The sequence below is a fragment of the Sycon ciliatum genome, chromosome 1 (assembly GCF_964019385.1).
Source record: "Sycon ciliatum chromosome 1, ocSycCili1.1, whole genome shotgun sequence".
Classification (NCBI taxonomy): domain Eukaryota; kingdom Metazoa; phylum Porifera; class Calcarea; order Leucosolenida; family Sycettidae; genus Sycon; species Sycon ciliatum.
Window position 1 is genome coordinate 56,584,283 of NC_088643.1, and position 21,429 is coordinate 56,605,711.

The window sequence follows — 21,429 nt, forward strand, 5'->3', positions numbered from 1 at the left end:
TGATTGTGATGAAGGATTATTTGCCGAAACTATTTCTGCTATAGTCTATAGTATAGTACTACAGTCGTCCCTCTCTAATCCGTCACCTTTTGCTACGGCGTTTTGAACTTTTCTGCTGGATTAACGAGGGTGCTGGATTAAGAAATCCTGCCCTCTGACCCGGCCCTACCCAATTGCATGCATGTATCATACATCAAAACGCAGGGTTTTTCCGTGTCGACCCAAGTATTTGGTGCACGGCTTTATATTCTCAATTGTTCTCCGGGAACATACACAGTGATAAAGTGATAAAGTAAAACAGAGAACATGTTCACATGTACTCTTGCACACACACGCACACACACCTGAAAATTGGCAGGACACTACTCCTTGCTAAAATAAGAAAGTATGGCTGACTGCTTAGCCGTTGTCTACTACTACTACTAGTACGACGTTACGCAGTCATACATTCATTATGCATATGGGGCTATGTTTTGAAATACAGTCAACTTCGCTAATAACGACTGCGGATATAACGACAATTCGTGAATAACGACATAATTTTCATGCCCAGAGCAAAGTCCCATCCAACTGTGACACCTTATATTAATGAGACTTCGGGTATAACGACACTTCGCGAATAAGGACACTTTTCTGCTGCCCCGCCGAGTGTCGTTATGAGCGAAGTTGACTGTACATGTACCGGTACATGTAATAATCATTGTGAAATGAGTTCAATTACATGTATTGCAGTGTTGATGGAAGAGATCGAGAGCGCGTGAGCTCTACTCTTAACAAAAACAGATAATTATGTGTCTTTCCCTCAAACAGGATCATTATTATTATTTTTTACAGATGGCCCTTATGATTATAGCTATAAACACTGCGATTTAATTTTAAAACAAATTTTGGGTGCATACAGTATGATCGGGCGCCGTAGAACACTTCGCTGAAGAACACTTAGGCTGGAAAATGGCATAAATTTAAAGAACAATCCTGGCTAAATTTACAGATCTAAGAACACGTCTACTGCTGTAAATAAATGTGGTGTGATCGCATAGCGTGATGCCCTCCATGATCGCGGAATAAGAACAAAACGACCACAAGAAAAAATACAACTGTGGGCACCATAGCACTCCCATTGCAATACTGGATTTCAAACTCAAAGTCTGGGAGCGTCGCAAAAGTGTTTCGTCGCCCCTGAAAACGAGAACATCATTTTGCGTGTATGTGTGTCACTGTGTGGTGTCCGGGGGAGGGGGGAGAGCCAAAATCGCAAGTCAACCCACACCGTCGCGTACATGTACATGCAAGCGATTTGCGCCATCCAACATAGCAAGCTGCATTCAGCTAGCTCGGCCCTCGAGTGCGAAATGAACGATGTTCGTTTCGTTCGTTTCAGGGACAAACAATTTTTTTGCGACGTCCCTAAAAAGTATGCATTTTCACTGACACAATACAGTACAGTACTATCAGTAGCAATGGGTTGACTCGCAGACTCACAGTTCAGGTGACTTGGACGAGGTTTATGGTGTACGTGTGTATTGTGCACGCACACACGTAACGCACATACACACACACACACCTTTTGACGCCCATCACCGGAGGCGAAGATAGCGATGCTACAGCAGTAGCCATCGCAACTTGTGCTGGGATTGCAACATTCAACAGCTGGCAAGGCTGAAGAATTGACCACCACTATTCAGCTTGATCTACACCGCACAGCAGCTATGGAGTGGCTTTTTCTGGTCAGCGAATCCCTACCTTTTGGTCTTTTTTTTCTTTTTTTCCCCGCACACACATCACACCACATACATGTACTCAGGTATGCACTGGCTGTTGGTCACCACCCAGGAGAAAGAAAGAAAAGTCAGGAGGAGTCTGAGAAAGAGAAGAAAGACGCGTGTCACCATAATCGTCGGGAATGGAACCCGCAAAAACAAACACACACATACGCACACACACGCAAGTGCATCATTAGCACTCACTTCAAAGACTCAAATGGCCTCACACGAGAGTGACCGTGCGCGAGACATGCAGACGAGCGACAAGTGACTCCAACAAGGCAAATGAGGTACAGCAATGCACACGTAACATACTAGTAACATGTCAGACTGTCAGTACAATAAAATTGGAATAATTTGCTTCTCCGACAACCAAGCTAGAAATCCTCTTCTAGACTAGAGGGGTGCTGCAGACTGGCTCAGTTCAACAGAAGCCGAGAGTACAGCCGGTACAAGATATTACTTTGTCACGTGATGCTGTATTCAAATTGGCTACCCTACAAGCCGTTGACTCTTATGTCTTATCTTGACGGCGGTTCTCAGTAACTGCTTCCTGGACAATGCGGGGAACACATGTGTTGTGGTGTAACCTCTACTAATCTCTCATTGGGGAAGTCGTAGCATTCCACAGCGGCCTGCGCTCTTCTATAAACTATGGCAGCTAGCAAACCCAGCCTCTCAGACCAAGTATATGCATACTACTGTTGTGGACATTGACATCCACTGAGAAGTCAAGCGGCCACGGGGCCCTGGCCATTGTGGCCCCCGAGCACTGCTGGTCCATTTTTTGCAGTGTGTGCGTGAACAGCAGTACGTCTACATGCCAGTAAGCAATAAGGGCGCCGGCCCCGGTCGTTCCACCGGACTTCAATGTCCACAACACAATTACAACATTGATCCACTACTGGGCATACACCGGCAGTACGTGTACCCGAATAATACAGAGGACAAGCCAGCGCAGCGCACTGACACCAGAGGCTGATTTACCTAGTCCTGGCATTAGCTGAGAGCACGTGAAAACGACGCCAGCGCCTTGGCCAACCAGCATGTACCAAAGTACCTGCAGGTTGGGAGCATAGGTACAGGATACAGTGATAGGCGTGTAATAAAACCAGACACAAGATGTTCTGCGAAAACTGCGCACCCCGCCCCACCTACATTCAAGGTCTGGTTATTAGTAAATACCAAAACTACTTTTTTTCATGCAGATGGCAGAAACAACATACACTTTTAATTAAAATGAGCCCAGTCCGCTCGCAAAAGACCTCATTGCTATCGAAGAGATCACACCGACTAGCTGAACACAAAACACACATGCGCGGCGCACGCACTCGAGCACACATATTCTCTTGCATGTGCCCTCCCCAAAGGCTTACAGTTACTTGAGGTGCCTGGGCTGAATGAGATTCGCTCGCCGGTCTACGTTTGTAACCAGCAGCACATATGCTCCAGAGGTGGTGTTGCTAGTCGTGCACACGAGCAGAGCCGTCAGCCACACTGCACGACACATGGACCGACTAATCTCAGTAAAAAATGACAACAGTTCAAATGGCACGGAACAGTCATGTTTTTCTTCACACAGTGGCTAAAATGTAATAAGATTGATATGTACAGAATTTAAATGAAAATGGCGACCGAACAGCGCTGATAAGAGTCAACGCAAGAAACTAGCACGGATTGCGACCCCAGTCAGTTACAAATACAACAGCCACACAGCCACAGCCACACACACACACCATACACGCACACAGTCACACACAAACACAAATACACAGACACACACAGGACCAACAAAGAACTAAACACCTCGAGAAAGCGGAAAAGATCGGAACTCACCACCAGCGTCATTTTACGATTTTAGGAATTTTTGAAGTAAGGGAAGAAACTCAGTACCGAAAAAGGGATAGAGTTAGAATGTCTGCATGCTCTAGCAGTTCGGCGAGCTCAAAAAAAGTCAAGTGCAACATGGTACTACTGGACATGTATATGCCACGAGCACAGTGACCAGAACACATAGAATATGTACATAGTGGGGAACAAGACTCTTCTGGGGGAACTTAAAGCAGTATACTGCATCGCTGGTACTACTAGGTTCTTTGTGGGGTAAAAGCAACCAACACAAAACACGTAAAAAAGAAGAAGATTGGACCAGCCAAGAAAGGAAATCTAAGAACACATTATGTCAGGCAAAGTCTCAATTCTAAAAGATCGTTGGACAAGAAATATTTCAGTAAGCTAGTCTATGATACACGTACAAGTACACATCATGTACATACGTGCGCGGACGGGAACGCAAACACACACACACACACACATACACACACGTACGCACCCCCACACGCATAAACACCCATACCCACACACGCACCCACACCCACCCACCCACACAAGTTGAGAACAGGACGCAACTCGGCATGCACGCAAGCAGCAAGCAGCCAGTTTCACGTGTGGTCGACTTCCACGGCAAGCTGGACAACTTACATACGTTAGTAGAAGACTGTAGCGCAACTGCACAGAATGGTACAGCAGTGTCTAATTCATTGCCGACATTGCTTTTGCCTCGTCGTCTGCAACTTCTGCATCGCCATCACCTCAACGGTTGCGTAGCTCTAGCTCCTCTAGGTCACGTTCTAGGCTCGTACGTATGTCCTCCGACACCCTTAGAGACTTCTCAAGGTCATCCACTTTTTGCTGCAGGTCGACACATCTCTGAATTAACTTCTCCCTGCTGAAGTCGTCCAGCATCTCTCGACCACACGTATTGTAAACTTGGGCGAAGTCCTTTTCAAAAAAGCACGTATCAACAGCGCTAGCGCCACGGAATGTGGTAGCACATGTAGCTGATCCACTGTGTGATTGGCCTTCACCAGACGATGAATCATCAGAATCAAACTGATATCGCAGGTGATGATCCGGGCTAGCTGCGATCTGCGGGGTTTCTGTACCGTGGTCAGCAATGATAAACTGCGTACTGTTCAGGGGTGCAACGGCTCTACCCTCTTGAAAGCGTCTATGATAATTCAGCACAGCTCTCTCCTGATCATCCAAGTTTTCCAAACCGGCAATATCATCCTCACGTTTCACTCTCTTCTTTTTGCCACGTCGAATACGTCTCCTTCCCGGTTCCAAAACAGGGTTTCTCGCAGTAGAAGCGGTAGTACCTGTCACTGAAGACTGGTTTGCTTGAGAAACGGAGGCGCATTGTGCCGTTGACATGACAAATATATTCTCATTGACTCAATGTTCCAGAACGACAATAAAATATTCGGCAAAACGAGCCAACTTACTCAGGTCTTCGACCTCCTTCAAATGTTCAGATCAGTTGGAAAAGTACTACAGTCCTAGCCAAATCAACACTACGAGTGTTGTCCACCAAACAAGCTTGTACGAGCTCACTTTCGTTACTTCGCGTACCACAGCTGAGCTAGCTCATAGACAACCGGTACTGTCCTTGCACTTCGTCTTCTGCCTGCTTCCAAAATCCAAATGACCCTTTTTGTTCAAAGTCTACAACGTAGAGTCAACGTTACGGTGCAGCCAACCAGCTACTGTAGCCTAGCGCCTACTACTACTTACTAGTACTACCTACTGTGCAGTGTGCACATATGTACATGTCAGGGAGTCGTATAGACCCGACTCCCTGGTACATGTGACATCAAGAGTACGTGGGGGGTTATGTACTCTTGGTGACATGTACACCTGTACGAGGTGATTTGGCTTTTTTTAACATGGTTGTAAAATGACGTTTTTTCAGCCACTTCTAGGCAAGCTACGTCCAAATAAATTGTTGCAAGTGGAAGTGCTATCCTTCATGCCTGTTGTCTAAAAAAATGGGAATGATCCCACTTTGGAAAGTGTCTGGAATCATGTCCTACTTTCATAGTATTCTCAGGGTTCAAATAATTGGTGTGTCATTTTTTAACAAATTTGTAAAATGGCATCACCGAAGGATGTACCCAGAGTGCTTGACAGTGCTCAACACCACAAAGGTAGAGCGTAATACACAACAGAACAACAAGGACAATCAAGGCTTGTTTGCTGCTACTTCAAGTTTCATGCTCACGCAATCATCAGGCAACAGCTGTTGCCTGATGATTGCGTGAGCATGAAACTTGAAGTAGCAGCAAACAAGCCTTGATTGTCCTTGTTGTTCTGTTGTGTAAAATGGCATCACAAACTGGGATATTCGGTCATCAATGTTCTGAAGTTGATAGATATTACTTCAAGGAATGCTGGTGGATGAAAATTAATCTGTCAACTGCATTGTATGCTGCCCCAAAGCCGTGTTTTTGTATTTGTAACTAGTGGCTGTGGCATACGGTAGAATTGGATAGGTAGCATAGCATTGCAGCCATGTTTTCGTTCTCATAGAGTGTATTCCGTGACCTACTGTTCTTCATTGTTGTCTTTAGTGATGGCAAGACAGCCTGACGCCGTCCAAAGGCCCTGCGGAAGCAATTCACTGCCCTCCTCGTCCATTCAGGGGCTTATTTTACACATTTTACACAAAACAGCAAAGCACCCACCACTTGGTATACCGACGTGGCAGGGAGAATTAAATTATATGCACCAAATTTTCTGGTCAATGTTGATCTACGATAAACTGGCTCTCATTTGCCACCACCCATGTTTCGATATAGCCATCCGGAGTAGAGAAACAGCCAGAAGAAAAGCAAATTTTACACATTTGTTAAAAAATGCCAAATGTTAAAAAAAGCCAAATCACTTCGTACTAACATGTTTTTCGATTTTGACAGCATGTTACAAGGCGAGGACGCGTAGTGCTCCTGACTACAACCATAAACCGGTTACGCGTCCTCGCCTTGTAAAGGGCCTGGTCAGACTGCGGCAACTTTTGGTTGCCTGACGAAAAAAGAACAGCGTCCAGAATTTGAATCGCGATCACACTACACATGTGGGGAGAATGAAAATTCAAACTTCATTTCGAGCGTCAAGTGGTAATCTCCACGAACGACGTCAAATTCCTTCACCTTGGGGATCGCCAACACCTTTAGTGCAATCCTTGCAACCATCCTTATGAGTTTTGTTGTTGTCCGTGGCCAATTAGCTCCTCGATATCGAGATGAAAAAATCAGTGATTATCAGCGTCAATGGCGTATCAGCGTCAAATCCTGTTTGGAGCGGAAAAGCGTGGTCCGTTCTTGCTTTTTTTTTGGAGCGTCAACTCTCGCTTTTGCCGAGCTCTGGCGGCAATGGAGATTCGGATTATAATCCTAGGATTATTTCGATTTTGCCGCAGTCTGACCAGGCCCTAAAGCTGTGTAGCTGTGTTCACAACTGGCGCGTGTACGCGTGAAACCACGCGTTTGTGCGTATTTTTGCTGGCTTTTGGGGCGTCATGCGTATGGATACGCGCCGAAATGGAAATTCCAACATGTTGGAATTTTCAGCGCGTATCAGGCGCGTACCAGCGTACATGCCAGTCACTTTGACTGGCGGGGTCCAAAAATTAGTACTCGAAGGTGTCGCACGTGCTGAATACGACTCGGATTGCTGTTTTTTGTGAAAGCTTGAGCGCGCGTATGGGCGCGCATGAACCGCAAGCGTACCGCGTCCACGCGCCAGTTGTGAACACAGCTTTAGGCCTCGGTCACACTACGGCAAAAATGCTGCGTCAGCGTCAGAATCATGAGCTTTTCCATGGCAACTGACGCAACGCGGGAAGTTTGAGCGTCAGACGCTGCTGCGTCTGACGTGGGGAAATCGGCTGCGTTGCCGCTGGTGGGAGTGACGCTTGGCGGAAAAACAGTGTCTTTCAAGTAAAATTAGTTTCAAGACATTTGTCTTTGCTTGAGTTGAGCAGTTATTCGACATTCGTCTGTTCAAGGTTTGTTTTGTTCCCTCTTTTTGTTCGAGATGAGTCCGTGGACCTACGAGGCCGAGGCTGCTCTGCTCCGAACCTGGCGGAAGAGCGAGGCGTTTTCTGAGAAGAAAATGATGTCGAGAAAGGACCAGTTGTTTGAGTGGGTCATCGGCCAACTGGAGCCTGTTGACTTGTGAGTGTTGTGTTGTCGTCAAGAGCCCCAAAAAGGACAACCAGTATGACGAAGTCAGGAGAAACACAGCTGCGATGCGGACTTTTCTTGCCTGATCAATGACACTACAACTGAAAATGGCTTCAAATTCGGAAAGAAACAACAACGATCGTGCACGCGTGGACCTACAATTGTAGTACCTTTCGTCTTCTTGTAATCAAAAATCAATGAAAAATTCGAAAACTTTGTCCGACAATTTTTTTGTATAATAAGCAAAAGGCCGGTTTCCGTGGGAATCCGTGTCGTCATTGAGTTTTCCTGGTGGTTTTGTGACGTAGACAAATGCGTCAAGCGCGGCAGTCATGAGCTGCAAAAAAAACAAAACACTGTGTGACCCCACGTCTCCGTCAAGTGCTGCGGCTTGACGCTGCGTCCAGCTTCAAACTGCCGTAGTGTGACCGAGGCAAAAATGCTGCGTCAGCGTCAGAATCATGAGCTTTTCCATGGCAACTGACGCAACGCGGGAAATTTGAGCGTCAGACGCTGCTGCGTCTGACGTGGGGAAATCGGCTGCGTTGCCGCTGATGGGAGTGACGCTTGGCGGAAAAACAGTGTCTTTCAAGTAAAATTAGTTTCTTTGCTTGAGTTTAGCAGTTATTCGACATTCGTCTGTTCAAGGTTTGTTTTGTTCCCTCTTTTTGTTCGAGATGAGTCCGTGGACCTACGAGGCCGAGGCTGCTCTGCTCCGAACCTGGCGGAAGAGCGAGGCGTTTTCTGAGAAGAAAATGATGTCGAGAAAGGACCAGTTGTTTGAGTGGGTCATCGGCCAACTGGAGCCTGTCGACTTGTGAGTGTTGTGTTGTCGTCAAGAGCCCCAAAAAGGACAACCAGTATGACGAAGTCAGGAGAAACACAGCTGCGATGCGGACTTTTCTTGCCTGATCAATGACACTACAACTGAACATGGCTTCAAATGCGGAAAGAAACAACAACGATCGTGCACGCGTGGACCTACCTTTCGTCTTCTTGTAATCAAAAATCAATGAAAAATTCGAAAACTTTGTCCGACAATTTTTTTGTATAATAGGGAGGTTTCGCTCTACGGAATTACGTATGAAAATAACGTATGAACTGCACGGAATTTTCATACGTAAAAATCAGAGCTGTTGGGTTTCGCTCTACGTGATTTCTCCACGACTGCTAAACATGCGTTGTTGCTTTGGAGACGCGTTGGCTGCATGCGCCCACCGTATGCACCATGAACCGAAACCGCGTTTTCCATGATATTATGCACGTGATGTACGGTGTGTGTACCATGTGTTTCCCGCGGCTTGAATGTTGCCATGGACAAATGCGGAAAATGCGAAAAAATATTTCAAAAAGTCCTACGGAGGACCCAACGTAGGAAAGAGCTTTCCTACGGAAATCCGTAGAGAGATTTACGTATGAAAGTTGCCCTCGCTCCTCGGCGCGTACGACATACGGATTTTCATACGTAATTACGTAGAGCGAAACCTCCCTAATAAGCAAAAGGCCGGTTTCCGTGGGAATCCGTGTCGTCATTGAGTTTTCCTGGTGGTTTTGTGACGTAGACAAATGCGTCAAGCCGCGGCAGTCATGAGCTGCAAAAAAAACAAAACACTGTGTGACCCCGCGTCTCCGTCAAGTGCTGCGGCTTGACGCTGCGTCCAGCTTCAAACTGCCGTAGTGTGACCGAGGCCTAATAGGCGATTCACACGACAGGCAAATCCACGTTTACAGGAAAGTCACCATGGAGATATTCCTGCGGGTGACCAAAATTTGCCCGCGGGAATCAAAAGTGTCCATGGCCTTTTTGCCCGCGGATGCACTCATCTGCGGGCACTTTTACAGTTATGAGGCTGTGAGGTCGTACTATGGTACGGTAGTCTTGAACCCTGGTTGTTTGGCCTTTGTTTTTGGGTACTCATTCCAAATCACCACAGTAACGCCGTATACTCACCGGATACTCGCGGGAGCTCTGGCCGCCACCCGCCGCCGTGTGAACTGCAGCCTCACGTTTCACTTCCTGCGGGCACTTGACAAACGTGGATTTGCCTGTCGTGTGAATCGCCTATAAGGGGTCGTCCGCAATTATCGAAAGTTTTTTCCAATCCGTAGTAGCTTCGAAAGTGGGTGGGTGGGTCAAGGACAGTTACGGATTGAAAAACTTCCGAAATGACACGTGCGCGTGCCACGTGTACGTCTACGTGTAGCCCCTGTTTTCCACGCGCGGCTGCGCGCGAACTGTCTACTACAAATATTTTTGTAGTTCTGGCAGTTTCTGCGCCCACGCGCGCGCTTCCTTGGCTGCTCCTGGGCCGGGGATCATAAAGTTCGGCGCATTCGACGGCGAGTCGACACTTTCTATTTTTGAGTTTCACTGTCTCCTTCGTCCAGAGTACCGTCTGCCATGCACTCCTTTGAAGTCCTTCCGTCTAGCGCTGGCGCTGACGACTGTTATTGACTATGTCCAGACAGGCGACGTTGTTTGGAAAGGCGGTGAAGAAGCAGCCCTTTTTCAAAACCGCTGGTGACTCTGATTATTACAGAACAATAAATTGCTTGTGGCAGTTGTCCAAGACGACGAACAAGGATGTATTCTTTGCCGAAGCGAAAAAGGAATGGACGAGTTTGTTCCATATGTGTTGGGTTGTGTGTCCATCAATAATATTTTATTACGGACTTGGGGGGTGGGTGGGTGGGTGAGGAAAAACAGTGCTGGCAACTGAAATCCGACCCCCTGGGCGGCGCGCCGCGCCGCCCAGGGGGTCGGATTTCTGTTGCCAGCATGCATGTGCGAGCGTACATAACAGTGTACTCTTTTTTTTCCACTTCCACTTTTCCACTTCCACTTCATATTGTATCCTGATGATGGCAATATTGTATCCTGATGATGGCAATGGATTATTTGCCGAAACGTTGAAAATGATTCTGTGAAATGAAATGAGTTGTGAATTTGCAGTGCCCAGGGAATGAGCATGTGTGCTCACCAAAGTCTCTTTTTTTCACTTGTTAAAATTTTAATAAAATATTTTTTCCAAGGAAAAAGAAAGTGCAAAACATTATATTTGAGCTGGAGAGTGGAGTGCATGCTGGGCAATGGCGGACTGAAAACTACTACCAGTACATGTAGACTCTCTTTACATTGTACACGCATACATATTGTTAGATTGACAGCATGAAACAAGGTGGAGGACACTGTGTTCGGAAAACTGATACTGGTATTTTAACCAGTGTTAGGTTGTAGTAGCAGGATGAAAAGAGCACAAATGAATCCAATACAGACAAAACCTTCCTTCCTGCTCTCCTAGGCCGCCCCGTCAATGCTGAGGAGCGCACCCTGATAGCATTGCCATGTCGCTTTCATTGCGCGAAATCACGCGACACCTGTACATTTTCGATCTGCGGGATGAAGATGACGACGTCCATGCATCAGGTATCAGGGGGTAGTAAGATACTGGTATATTACTACTCCACGCCTCAAATTGTGCTGCCAAGCGTATGCGGGGGAGTGTAGCATGCCATCCCTTACACTTTCCAGCTCAGGGTTACCCTCGCTACCAATGGACGAAATTTCAGGGTCACAGCTTGCGCAACGGCTTTGTCCTGTTCGAATGGCCACTCGACATACTCAGCACAAATTTTCTATTGCATGCATGCACAAAATGTTCAACTTTCGTATTTTTGGCGACTTTACCACCGTCGTGGAGGCTGGTTGGTGAGGAGCAGGTAGCCATCCCTTGTGGAATCAAACACATGGTTCCACAGTGTGGCTGATTCCGCAAGAGCCAGGTCCATACGAGAAACATTCGCTTTGTCTTTTGCCATCGAAGTAAGTCACTTTCCTTGTTCTCAGTGTTTTTTACGTTCAACGTTTCTGAGATTTTTGAATTATTCACTTTTCATTCTTTCATACTTTATTTCTTCATGTTCCTCACTTGCCTTCTGATCTGGAGAATGTGATGGAGGTGACTGTTGGTTACTGCCTGGTATAACGGTTGTCGTGCTGTTGCTGTATTTCCGTCCTGGTCGCGACGTTGTAGATCACAAACAATTTGAAATCACATGAATTGTACTTACCGTCGTGCGTGCGGTATTAGGAAACACTGTGCAGATTAGATCGTCGCAATGTATCTATATGTGTGTCTGGTCATCCTGTGCCACGCAAGAACTCCAACCAGACGCATTCGTCCTCGGCCCTGTTGATCGATTGTCCACTCGTCTTTTATTTCCTTGAAGAACGATCGATCAAAAAAAATCGAGCTCGAGGACTTTTTGCAAAAAAACGGCTGAAAAAAGGAAGAAAAAAGGGTGCTCAGAATGAGATTCGAGTACACAACCAAGGTCCCAGCAGTTTATGTGGATGTCGCTCATAGATGCGCGATTTCGCGCAATGGGAGGCCTTGGCATACCTCATCCGTCGTCCCGGGCCGAACAGCACCCGCTGGCAGTCCTCCCTTGACATCACTGCCTCCCTCCGTGACCTGCCGTGTTCTGGCCCAAGATCCAGTTCTTGGCACGGCCATCCATGATGTTCGCGCTGCCAAGAAGCGCGTGATGGCGACAGCCGGGGAGTCAATTCGCGCAGCAGCCCAGGCCTTCTCTTCCTCCGCCAGTTCAGAGCTGCAGCGAGTGATCGCTCTGGCTTCGGCACCGGGTGCCTCAAGCTGGCTCACGTGCCGACCCCTTCAACGCCATGGCTTCACCCTGACGAAGTCGGAGTTTCGGGATACTGTTTGCTTTCGCTTCAACTGGCTGCCGGTCCGTCTACCATCACTGTGTGCGTGTGGGCAGCAGTTCACTGTGTCTCACTCCCTCTCGTGTCCGACGGGTGGATTTCCGTCCATTCGTCACAACGAGGTGAGGGACCTCACTGCTCGTCTGCTCAGGCGGGTGGCCCACCAGGTGGCAGTTGAGCCACACCTCCAGCCACTCTCCGGAGAGCAACTCCGTTTTCGCACTGCTATTGCTGACGACCAGGCACGCCTAGACGTCGTGGCTAGTGGCATTTGGGGAGGACGGTTCGAACGCACCTACATTGATGTACGGGTATTCAACCCCCATGCGTCTTCGAACCGTTCCAACTCACTTGCTGCTACCTATGTCCGTCGTGAAAAGGCTAAGCGTCGTGCGTATGAGCAGCGCCTGAGGGAGGTGGAGCATTCCAGCTTTGTCCCCGCCATCTTCTCTACCACCGGAGGCATGGGAAAGCATGGTGCTTCGCTCTACAAACGCATCGCCTCTCTCCTCGCTGCCAAGACTGGGAAGCCGTACAGCATCACCCTATAATGAAGCTTCCATCCGCTGCCAGATTGGCTTTGCACTGGTCCGTTCAGCGCTGATGTGCCTGCGTGGTGCACGCAAGGCATTCTTACCAGCAATGGCCTCAGACTCGGCAGCGCTTGTTGTTGCTGAAGCAAGATTCTGAGCTTGAGGCTTACATTATTATTAGGGCTGAAACGATCGTGGATTTTCACCTATCGATTACTCTTGAGCTTAACGATCGATTTATCGATTATAATCGTTAGCAGATAGTGTCAGAATTTTGTGCAAACATTGCTCTGTTTCCGAAATCTAAGCCATCATAATATCACAAATTTGCATTAGTGACAGGGTAGCTCAGAAACATGGTAGTTATAAAGTCAATTTAACCTCAGAATGTGTACCATGTCCCTGGCAACTGCATACTCACAGTGGAAACTGATTTAAAACTTCACAAAACAAGGGGTATCAGTACTTTTTGGACTCAAAATCCCTAACGAGTAATCTATAACGTAACGATTACTTGATTGATAAGGAATTATCGATCGATTACCGAGTAATTGGTATAATTTTCTAAGCAAATGCGTAAAATCAGCAAACCGTCTCGTACATATCCAATCAATATTCCAAATATAGCACAGTGAGAGACTTCCCTCGGTCTTCATCTTCCTTTCCCAGCATGTGTTTTGTTCAAGAAGACTAGGTTTGTCTTTATTTTAGAGCAGTTTGTTGCTCTTCGCGATCGCTTCAGTAGCAGAAATAATGTAAAATCGCCCTTTTATGGATCCCGTTTGTGAGGAGCCTGCCGAACCAGGCCCAGAAAGTTCATGTAATAGCAGTAGTAGCGACAGCACTGGATCTGCTAATGGAGAAGAAAGCCATAAAACGACTTCTGATACAGATTATGGCATCAAATATTGAGCCGGATGAACCCAGCACAGATTCAGCTAGCAAGCGAGCAACGCTCGCTGTCAGAGCATTCTATTCTCCTGTAACGAGCAGTGCATTTCGTTCGAAGGCCGCTGCGGCAAATGCATTTGACATGAGTCGGCAGATGTTCCGACATATAGAGAAGGAACTGGAGGTGTCTGGCGTGTTGTCAAACATCAAGAGTGGGCACCTTCCTCCTCCACCTCTGCCAGATGTTCACGACAATGGTTCAGTGACCACACCATCTGCACCTGGTGGCATAATAGAGTTTTGACATGGCAACAGTGGAGGCTGCCATCAAAGCCAAATGCACACGTCCTGGTGACAATGTCAAGTATGGGACACATGGATTGGTGGGCATGTATCGTGAGGGCGTGAAATGGGCCGTGGAGTCAATGCACATGGGCAATCTGCGGAAGGATGGGCGCAGAGCATCTGAGCTGTTAGCCTTGATGAACATCAAAGTGTCTGACACGACACTTCACCTGAAGTTGAGAGAATACTGATGAGGCTTCGCTGGAACCTGATGTTACCGTCGTGAGTGTCCAGACACCATGCAGAACTGGCCAGAGAGCGAAGTTGCCAATGCGATATGAAGTCCAACTTGTGGAGTTCGTACAGAAATTACGTGCTCTGAACCTAAAGGCAGGCAAGTCGCTGATAGTTGGTGCAGCTAACCACCTCATCAAAGGAACTGAGCTAGCTGACTTGTTCAAGGACAAGCAAGTAACCTATGCTTGGTATTACTCGTTCAGGAACCGCTATGGCATTAAGATGAAAAACCAGGTCCGGCTGGAAATGGACCGCAAGAGGTGGACAACAAGTGATCACTTCTGCTCCTGGTATGAAGTCGTGATGGATGGTATGATTCAGTGTGGCATTGCTGTGAAGACCGACAGCTTCAAGGACAGTGAGCCATGTGATATCATGTTCTATGTCACCGACCCAGATATGGTTTTCGAGTGGGACCAGACGGGCTTTACTTTGGACCAGACAGACGACGGAAAGGGGCCCACAGAGAAGACAATGACCGTGGACAGTGATGATGATGGCACGTGCGTAGTGAACAAGTCCAGTGTCCGATGGACCCTCACAGGTGGCTCAATCATGAATGGTGATGCCTTGCCTGGATGTGCCACACCACCATCCAAGAGTATGCATCTCAGCCTAATGAAGGATCCCCCAAGATCCAACTTGGTCGATCCCGAAACTGGTGACCGTCGACCATGCCAGTTCTACCCGCATCCCTCCGGTGGGTTTTCGTACCAACTTGCGCCACTCTGGTTGAAAGAGGTCGTAGGGCCATGTCTCCCGAAGAAGGAAGGCAAAAAGGCATATGGGCTATGCGACGGCTATGGGGCCCATACAACAATGCCAATGGTGACGGCGGCGGAAGAAGTTGGTACGACCATTCAGTTGCGTGTGCCACACACCAGCCATGTATCACAAGTTGCTGATGTAGCGAATTTCCCTGTGTTCAAGAGGAAGGCTAAACAAAATGAAGTCGGATCTGCTCGTACAGAAAGTGCTGAAAGGAGAACCACCAAGGTTGCTGGCAGCAGATATGGTTAAGGTCATCAAGCAGCCATGGGAGGATGCATTCCATCCAGACATCAGCCGCAAAGGATGGAAGGAGATTGGCTTTGATCCCGCAACAAAAGGCTGCAACCGGAAGCTATACTGGGATCTGAGGAAGAGTGAGGAGTCTGTGTAGGAGAAGCTTGATCGGTCAAATGCCTCAGAAGTCGTTCTGGACACCAGCTGTCTACAATTTCAGCAGAATGCCCGCATTGAGTCACATTCCGACCCCTCCGACTCTTCGGATTCAGGGAATTCCGACTCTGATGCCAATGTTGACAGTCTACGTTTGGGTGGAGAGGACTTCAGGTAAGAATGGGGTAAGTTACTGTAGTTGCAGAGTGTATCCAATGAAGTAATGCATGTTGTACGCTACGATCACAACAGTAATCCTATCCTCTTCAAGTTAGAAATTGATTGTCCCAGCCAATGTACATGTATGGTGTGATGTGCTCTATTCTTTCCAACATTTAGCTGTTATGTTGTGTTGGTTTCAGGCTTGGTCCACTGACGTACGGTGCAGGACGCGCAAAACTGGAGGAGAGGCAGAAGAGGAAGGAGGAGCAGGAGACATTGCGCAAGGAACGTGAAGCGACCAAGAACGCCAAAGAGCAGCAGAAGTGCGAAGATCGTCAGCTGGCTGCCAAGGATGCAGCAAAGCTGTTGTGGAGCCACCATCACCAGGGCCTAGCACACGCACTTGGTAAACTTCAGAAGAAGCACCTTTCTGCCCTTCTGATTCTCACCAAGAGCCCGGTTAAAGGCAATGAAACGCATGGTGTGTTGGCCTCACACCTTGAGAACAAGCTCAAGAGCGATGACCTGGAGAAGCAAGACAAGAATATACGAGAGCTTGTCAACCTCTTCTACGAAATCCCAGTGTCATGTTCCCCAGCGTCAGCGTCAACAACCACGACCATCAGCAGTCTCCCGTCCCCGGCGGCCACCATGTCACCATCAGCATCCCCTGGTACATCCTTCTGGCCTAGGAGTGCTTCAACTCCACTACCCAGGGCAACGGTGGCTGCTTCACCTCGACCAGCCTTCCTGATGCAGCCTAGACTCCCACGGCCCAGCAATTACAGCGGACCCAGGCTACCAACTGGATATGCTGCTCGGCCGACACCAAGAGGAAACCCACCATCATCCACTGGATCCAGTTGAGCTGATGACCATGTGTGGCGCAGGTTTGGACACGTTCTCCTGGCGGCCCTTCGGACAATTTCTTCTTCTTTCTTATTTATTCCGGTTCATTGTTCTGTTCATAGCCCACACGCTACTATGATCTTCAAGTAATCATGCTTCTATGGTGTTGCCAGACCCGGGCCATGCTCTATTTCAATTGTAATGCACATGTTGTGGTTCTTTACAACTTTTTGGTTTCAGTGGATGCTGGGAAGCCACTTCTTTAGAGCTCTAATTGCTTGCGGAAGACTTTGGTTTTTTGGCATTAGTACTTGTCACTGTTCTAGCATGTACATGTATGTGTGTAGAATGGAAGAATGCGATGAAATAACACTAAACATAGTCATTTTACACAATGCTTAGAATCTAAAACGTTCATATTCATAGCATCATATCAACCCAAATGTAATCCATTCCTTGGGGCGTTATGATAGTCATAATTATTCAGTTGAAACTTGGTGAAGATAGAAAGAAAGGGATCATCTTCTGAGTGAGGCCAAAAAATGTATACACATGCGCACTGACACCCCGATATTGTACGATTTTACAATCATGCTTAAAAATGCATAATCACCTCGTATTGAGCCAATCGTGTGTTTTCGACCACTAAATTTTTTATTGATACTTGTACATAGCATAATTATAGCCATGTCTATTCGCCGGTGCAGCGCCGCAGAATTCACACTATCCGTCGCATAATGTAGCGATTTGTGCCACAGAATTCTGCGCAGAATTTCAACTTTCTGTCCGCGGATTCCTGGAGGGACAGCTTGGTGTAGGAACCTGGAAGCAATGGAGGTGGCGCGGTCTGAGGAGGCATGAGGATTGAAAACCCTCACGTCGATGAAGGTGCGCTCAAACCGGCCACCCCAGATACCACTTTTCGCAACGTCGAGACGGACCTGCTCAGTCTGGATAGCGGTGCGATACCGGAACTGCTCCCCAGTGACCGGCTGCAGGTGGGGCTCCACGGAAACATTGTGAGCCACTCGCTTCAGCATATGGGCAGTGAGGTCATGCACCCCATTGTTCCGCACTGACGGAAACCCACAATAACCAGTGGGGCAAGACAAAGCGTGAGCGACTGAAACTGATGTGGCTCCACAGCTGCAAGATGGTGACAGTCGCTGTGGAAGCCAGCCGTAACGCAGGTGAATTCCATCGCGGAACTCACCCTTGGTGAGGGTCAAGCCATGCCGCTTCAAGGGCCGGCAGGTGAGCCAGGAAGATGCTCCCTTCTCCGACGCTAGAGCAATGACACGCTGCCACGCAGCATCCACAGATGAAGACAGAAGTACAGCATCAGCCCGAACCGAGGCGTCAACTGTGTTCTTCACTTGCTTCTTGGCGGCGCGCACATCGTGAATGGCAGTACTTAATTCCCTATCTTGGACCAAGACGCGGCTTGTCAGGGGCGCAGTGATGTCACGAGAAGACTGGTATTGGGAGGCTCGCGACGATGGGTGAGGCAGCCCAAGACCGCCGAAACGACACGAAAGAGCAAGGAGGCTGCGCTCTTGGGTATTCACCGGTCGTCCCAGAAGGGCAGGGATCAGCAAGTTGGACACAGCAGCATCAGGTGGACGCAGGTGCTCATCCATAGCTGGCATGCTCCGGCAGAGAAAGGTCCACTTAGTCTGTACGCCATGGGTACACGCGGCATACGCAGCTTGAGGCTGAGAGCGGGCATAGTCACTCAGCCGTTGGACCTGTGCGACCCACTCCTTGACCTTCTGCTGCACATACTGCGTGGCGAATGCGGATGACCCGATGGCTGCACCAAGGCAGCGGCATCCATCTGCCTGGATAGAAACATCAGTACCAGCGAAAATTCGGATGGCCTCGTCGAGGAGTGGGGGCTTAACCCTGGGACGGACTTGGCTGGATTTGGGAAGTAACCATATTGGGGGCCCTTCTCCGCCAGCCGACCCCACCACGCTCGGACGCTCCTCAGCTTGCCACCGGATCCGGCATCATTTGCATACTATGCCTGCACTGCTCCTTCTGTTGCAACAGCCTTCATAAGTAAGATGATGCCAATGGCATACATCGCCATGGCGATGGGGTCGCCCTGTGTGGTACCCTCGCATGACAAGATTTTCTCGCCGCCGACGAAGAGGCTAGCGGGCTGCCGGTAGGTGTTGATCACGAGTTTTTGGTGGAGGGGTCATCGCTATGGACCTTAGGCTTAGACACAGATTTCACAGATACTAAACTGACTGGCACAGCCTGCTCATGCAAACTGAACTGACCAGTACAATGTACAGTCAACTTCGAATTACACTTTGCTAACTTCGAATTATCAGCACAAATCCCAAAAAAATTCTATGTAAGTGGAATCTGTGGGACTTCTAATTAACCAAACATATCAAGTTCGAGGTTCGAATTATCAGGATTTGTTTATGCGGAAATCGTATTGATAGAAATCGGTCCTGGAAAAACTTTGAAATAAGCCATATTCGAACTATCAGGATTCCACCTGTAATATTCGTTCGTTGTTAAAGGGGAAGTTAAGGCAAAAATTAAAATTTCACCAGTTGTAGTCTTCGGGGTGCTGAGTCGAATGGTCTTGGTCCGAGAAAGCTGAGACGCTCCCTTCCTACTTGAATCCCAATCGAACTCGCGCACTTCCACCGAAACTGGGTGACTGCGCCTTACTAGATGGGGATTTGTATGCAAAATGTCACTAAAAGCGCCATTTCGTTCTTATAAAAGCACGGATGACCGCGATTGGCCCATATGTTGTAGTCTTTTGGACGCTGAGTCGACTGGTTTTGGTCCGAAAAGGCTGCGATGCAGCGTTCCTCCTTTATTCCCAATCGAACATGGTTGAACAAGCGGTCACGTGCTCCTGGGTGCCCAAATCACCTGGTCACCACGCCAGCAGGCGACAACTTTCACACCAAGGTTCAACTCGAGTTCAACTCGAGTGACAGGACTGCACCCAAAAAAGGTCAAACAGGCTAGTAAGTTGTACCCTGCAGGCACGGTGACCAGGTGACTGGCGCACGCAGGAGCACGTGACCACTTCTTCAACCATGTTCGATTGGGAATACAGGAGGAACGCTGCATCGCAGCCTTTTCGGACCAAAACCAGTCGACTCAGCGTCCAAAAGACTACAACATATGGGCCAATCGCGGTCATCCGTGCTTTTATAAGAACGAAATGGCGCTTTTAGTGACATTTTGCATACAAATCCCCATCTAGTAGGGCGCAGTCACCCAGTTTCGGTGGAAGTACGCGAGTTCGATTGGGATTCAAGTAGGAAGGGAGCGTCTCAGCTTCCTCGGACCACGACCATTCGACTCAGCACCCCGAAGACTACAACTGGTGAAATTTTGATTTTTGCCTTAACTTCCCCAGAAACAGTACAGTCATGTATTCGTTTCACCCCTACAAGTTGAAGTTAAAATGTACTTGTAAATGGCAGTTTTGCCTTCTTGCATGCCCTTTCAATCTATGCAGTCTGGGTATTACTATTAGTACTTCCTAATACTAAAAGGAATGTGTTTCATGGTACAATCTAGCAAGAGTACTCTTGGATCTATTATGTTGTAGAGCTGCGAAGCTACTACCTCGGTAATAATCAGCCCTATAATTATACTAGTAGTAGTCAGCGTTGTGGATGATGGCCTCTGGTAAAACAACTCGAGAACAGCAACAACACCCTCAGACCTACGCAGCGTCCATTGGACTGCATACCTTGAACCTCACGAATAACGGCAACTGATAACGACACTTTTCTCACGCACGATCACGGGGACGTTATTCGCAATGTTGCCTGTATGCCTTTGCAAACAGTAGGCTGAAAACCCAGATACTAACAATCCAGGCATCACATGCACACGGATAATGCATTCGGCTATAGGGCTTGAAAGTGATGACGTCAAAAACGGCCAGGGAGTAGTAAGTTGACATCAGATTTCTATTTTGGATCCACTAAGGGACCATCGCAAAAGTTCGCAGAAGCCCCCGAAACGAAGACCGTTAGTTTCGGGCCTGGCCCCCCTCCCTCCCCCCTCAAACGAAACGACAGTCACAATATGGGCTTCATTATTTCACTTGGATGCTCACACATAATAATTATTATAATATACTACACAAGCATTGTTGTATCAGTGTGTAACAATGTACAGCACTTTATAAATGCAACGATGATATCACCTTGCAGTGGGTGATCTAAGAACGAGAACAGCTAGAGCTATGCAGTTGTATCCTTTGAGCATGCTAATCTATATCAGCTCCTACATGTCGTCAATACTTTTTTGAATTGAAGCCCGGTTTGCGATTTTCGACACCGACTCCCTCCCCCCAAACGTATGCTCTTCGTTTCAGGGGCTTCTGCGAACTTTTGCGATGGTCCCTAAGGTGTGACTTTGCTATTGCCTCAGTATGTGGGTGCATAGCAACCCACTCATGTCGTATACAGGGGTGACTTTTACTTCGCCACCAGTTGTAACCCCGCCCCCAGTAGCCAAATCAGTCAGTTTCACTGGCTACATCACCTTGCTGTGAGTAAGACCGCTTGAAATGTGCTTGTATCCATACAAAAACTGGGTCCAAGTGGATCCAGTTTTTGAATTTTTTAAATGTGTCGCTATGCTGTGACGTAGCACTGTCAAGCCCTATTGGGAGAAAAAACAAGTTGGAGGAGGATCACCATCCCCCCCCCCCCGCACCCCCTTCTTCATAC

At 48.0% G+C, this 21,429-nt stretch overlaps 1 protein-coding gene across 1 annotated transcript; it reads left to right on the forward strand.

Moving 5' to 3' along the window:
* The first annotated feature begins 14,557 nt into the window (after positions 1-14,557).
* LOC135805678 (uncharacterized) lies at positions 14,558-17,198 on the forward strand. The gene is made up of 3 exons (XM_065319764.1): positions 14,558-15,224; positions 15,715-15,859; positions 16,048-17,198. The coding sequence occupies exons 1-3, from the start codon at positions 14,558-14,560 to the stop codon at positions 16,712-16,714; spliced, it is 1,479 nt and encodes a 492-aa protein (XP_065175836.1). The 3' UTR covers positions 16,715-17,198.
* Positions 17,199-21,429: the final 4,231 nt, after the last annotated feature.

Bases quoted from the DNA above. Each gene is read 5' to 3' on its own strand.
- LOC135805678 (XM_065319764.1), top strand. From the start codon at position 14,558: ATGCGATATGAAGTCCAACTTGTGGAGTTCGTACAGAAATTACGTGCT. The intron at 15,225-15,714 runs GTGGGTTTTCGT...CAAATGCCTCAG, and splicing joins GTTCTACCCGCATCCCTCCG to AAGTCGTTCTGGACACCAGC. The intron at 15,860-16,047 runs GTAAGAATGGGG...TGTTGGTTTCAG, and splicing joins TTGGGTGGAGAGGACTTCAG to GCTTGGTCCACTGACGTACG.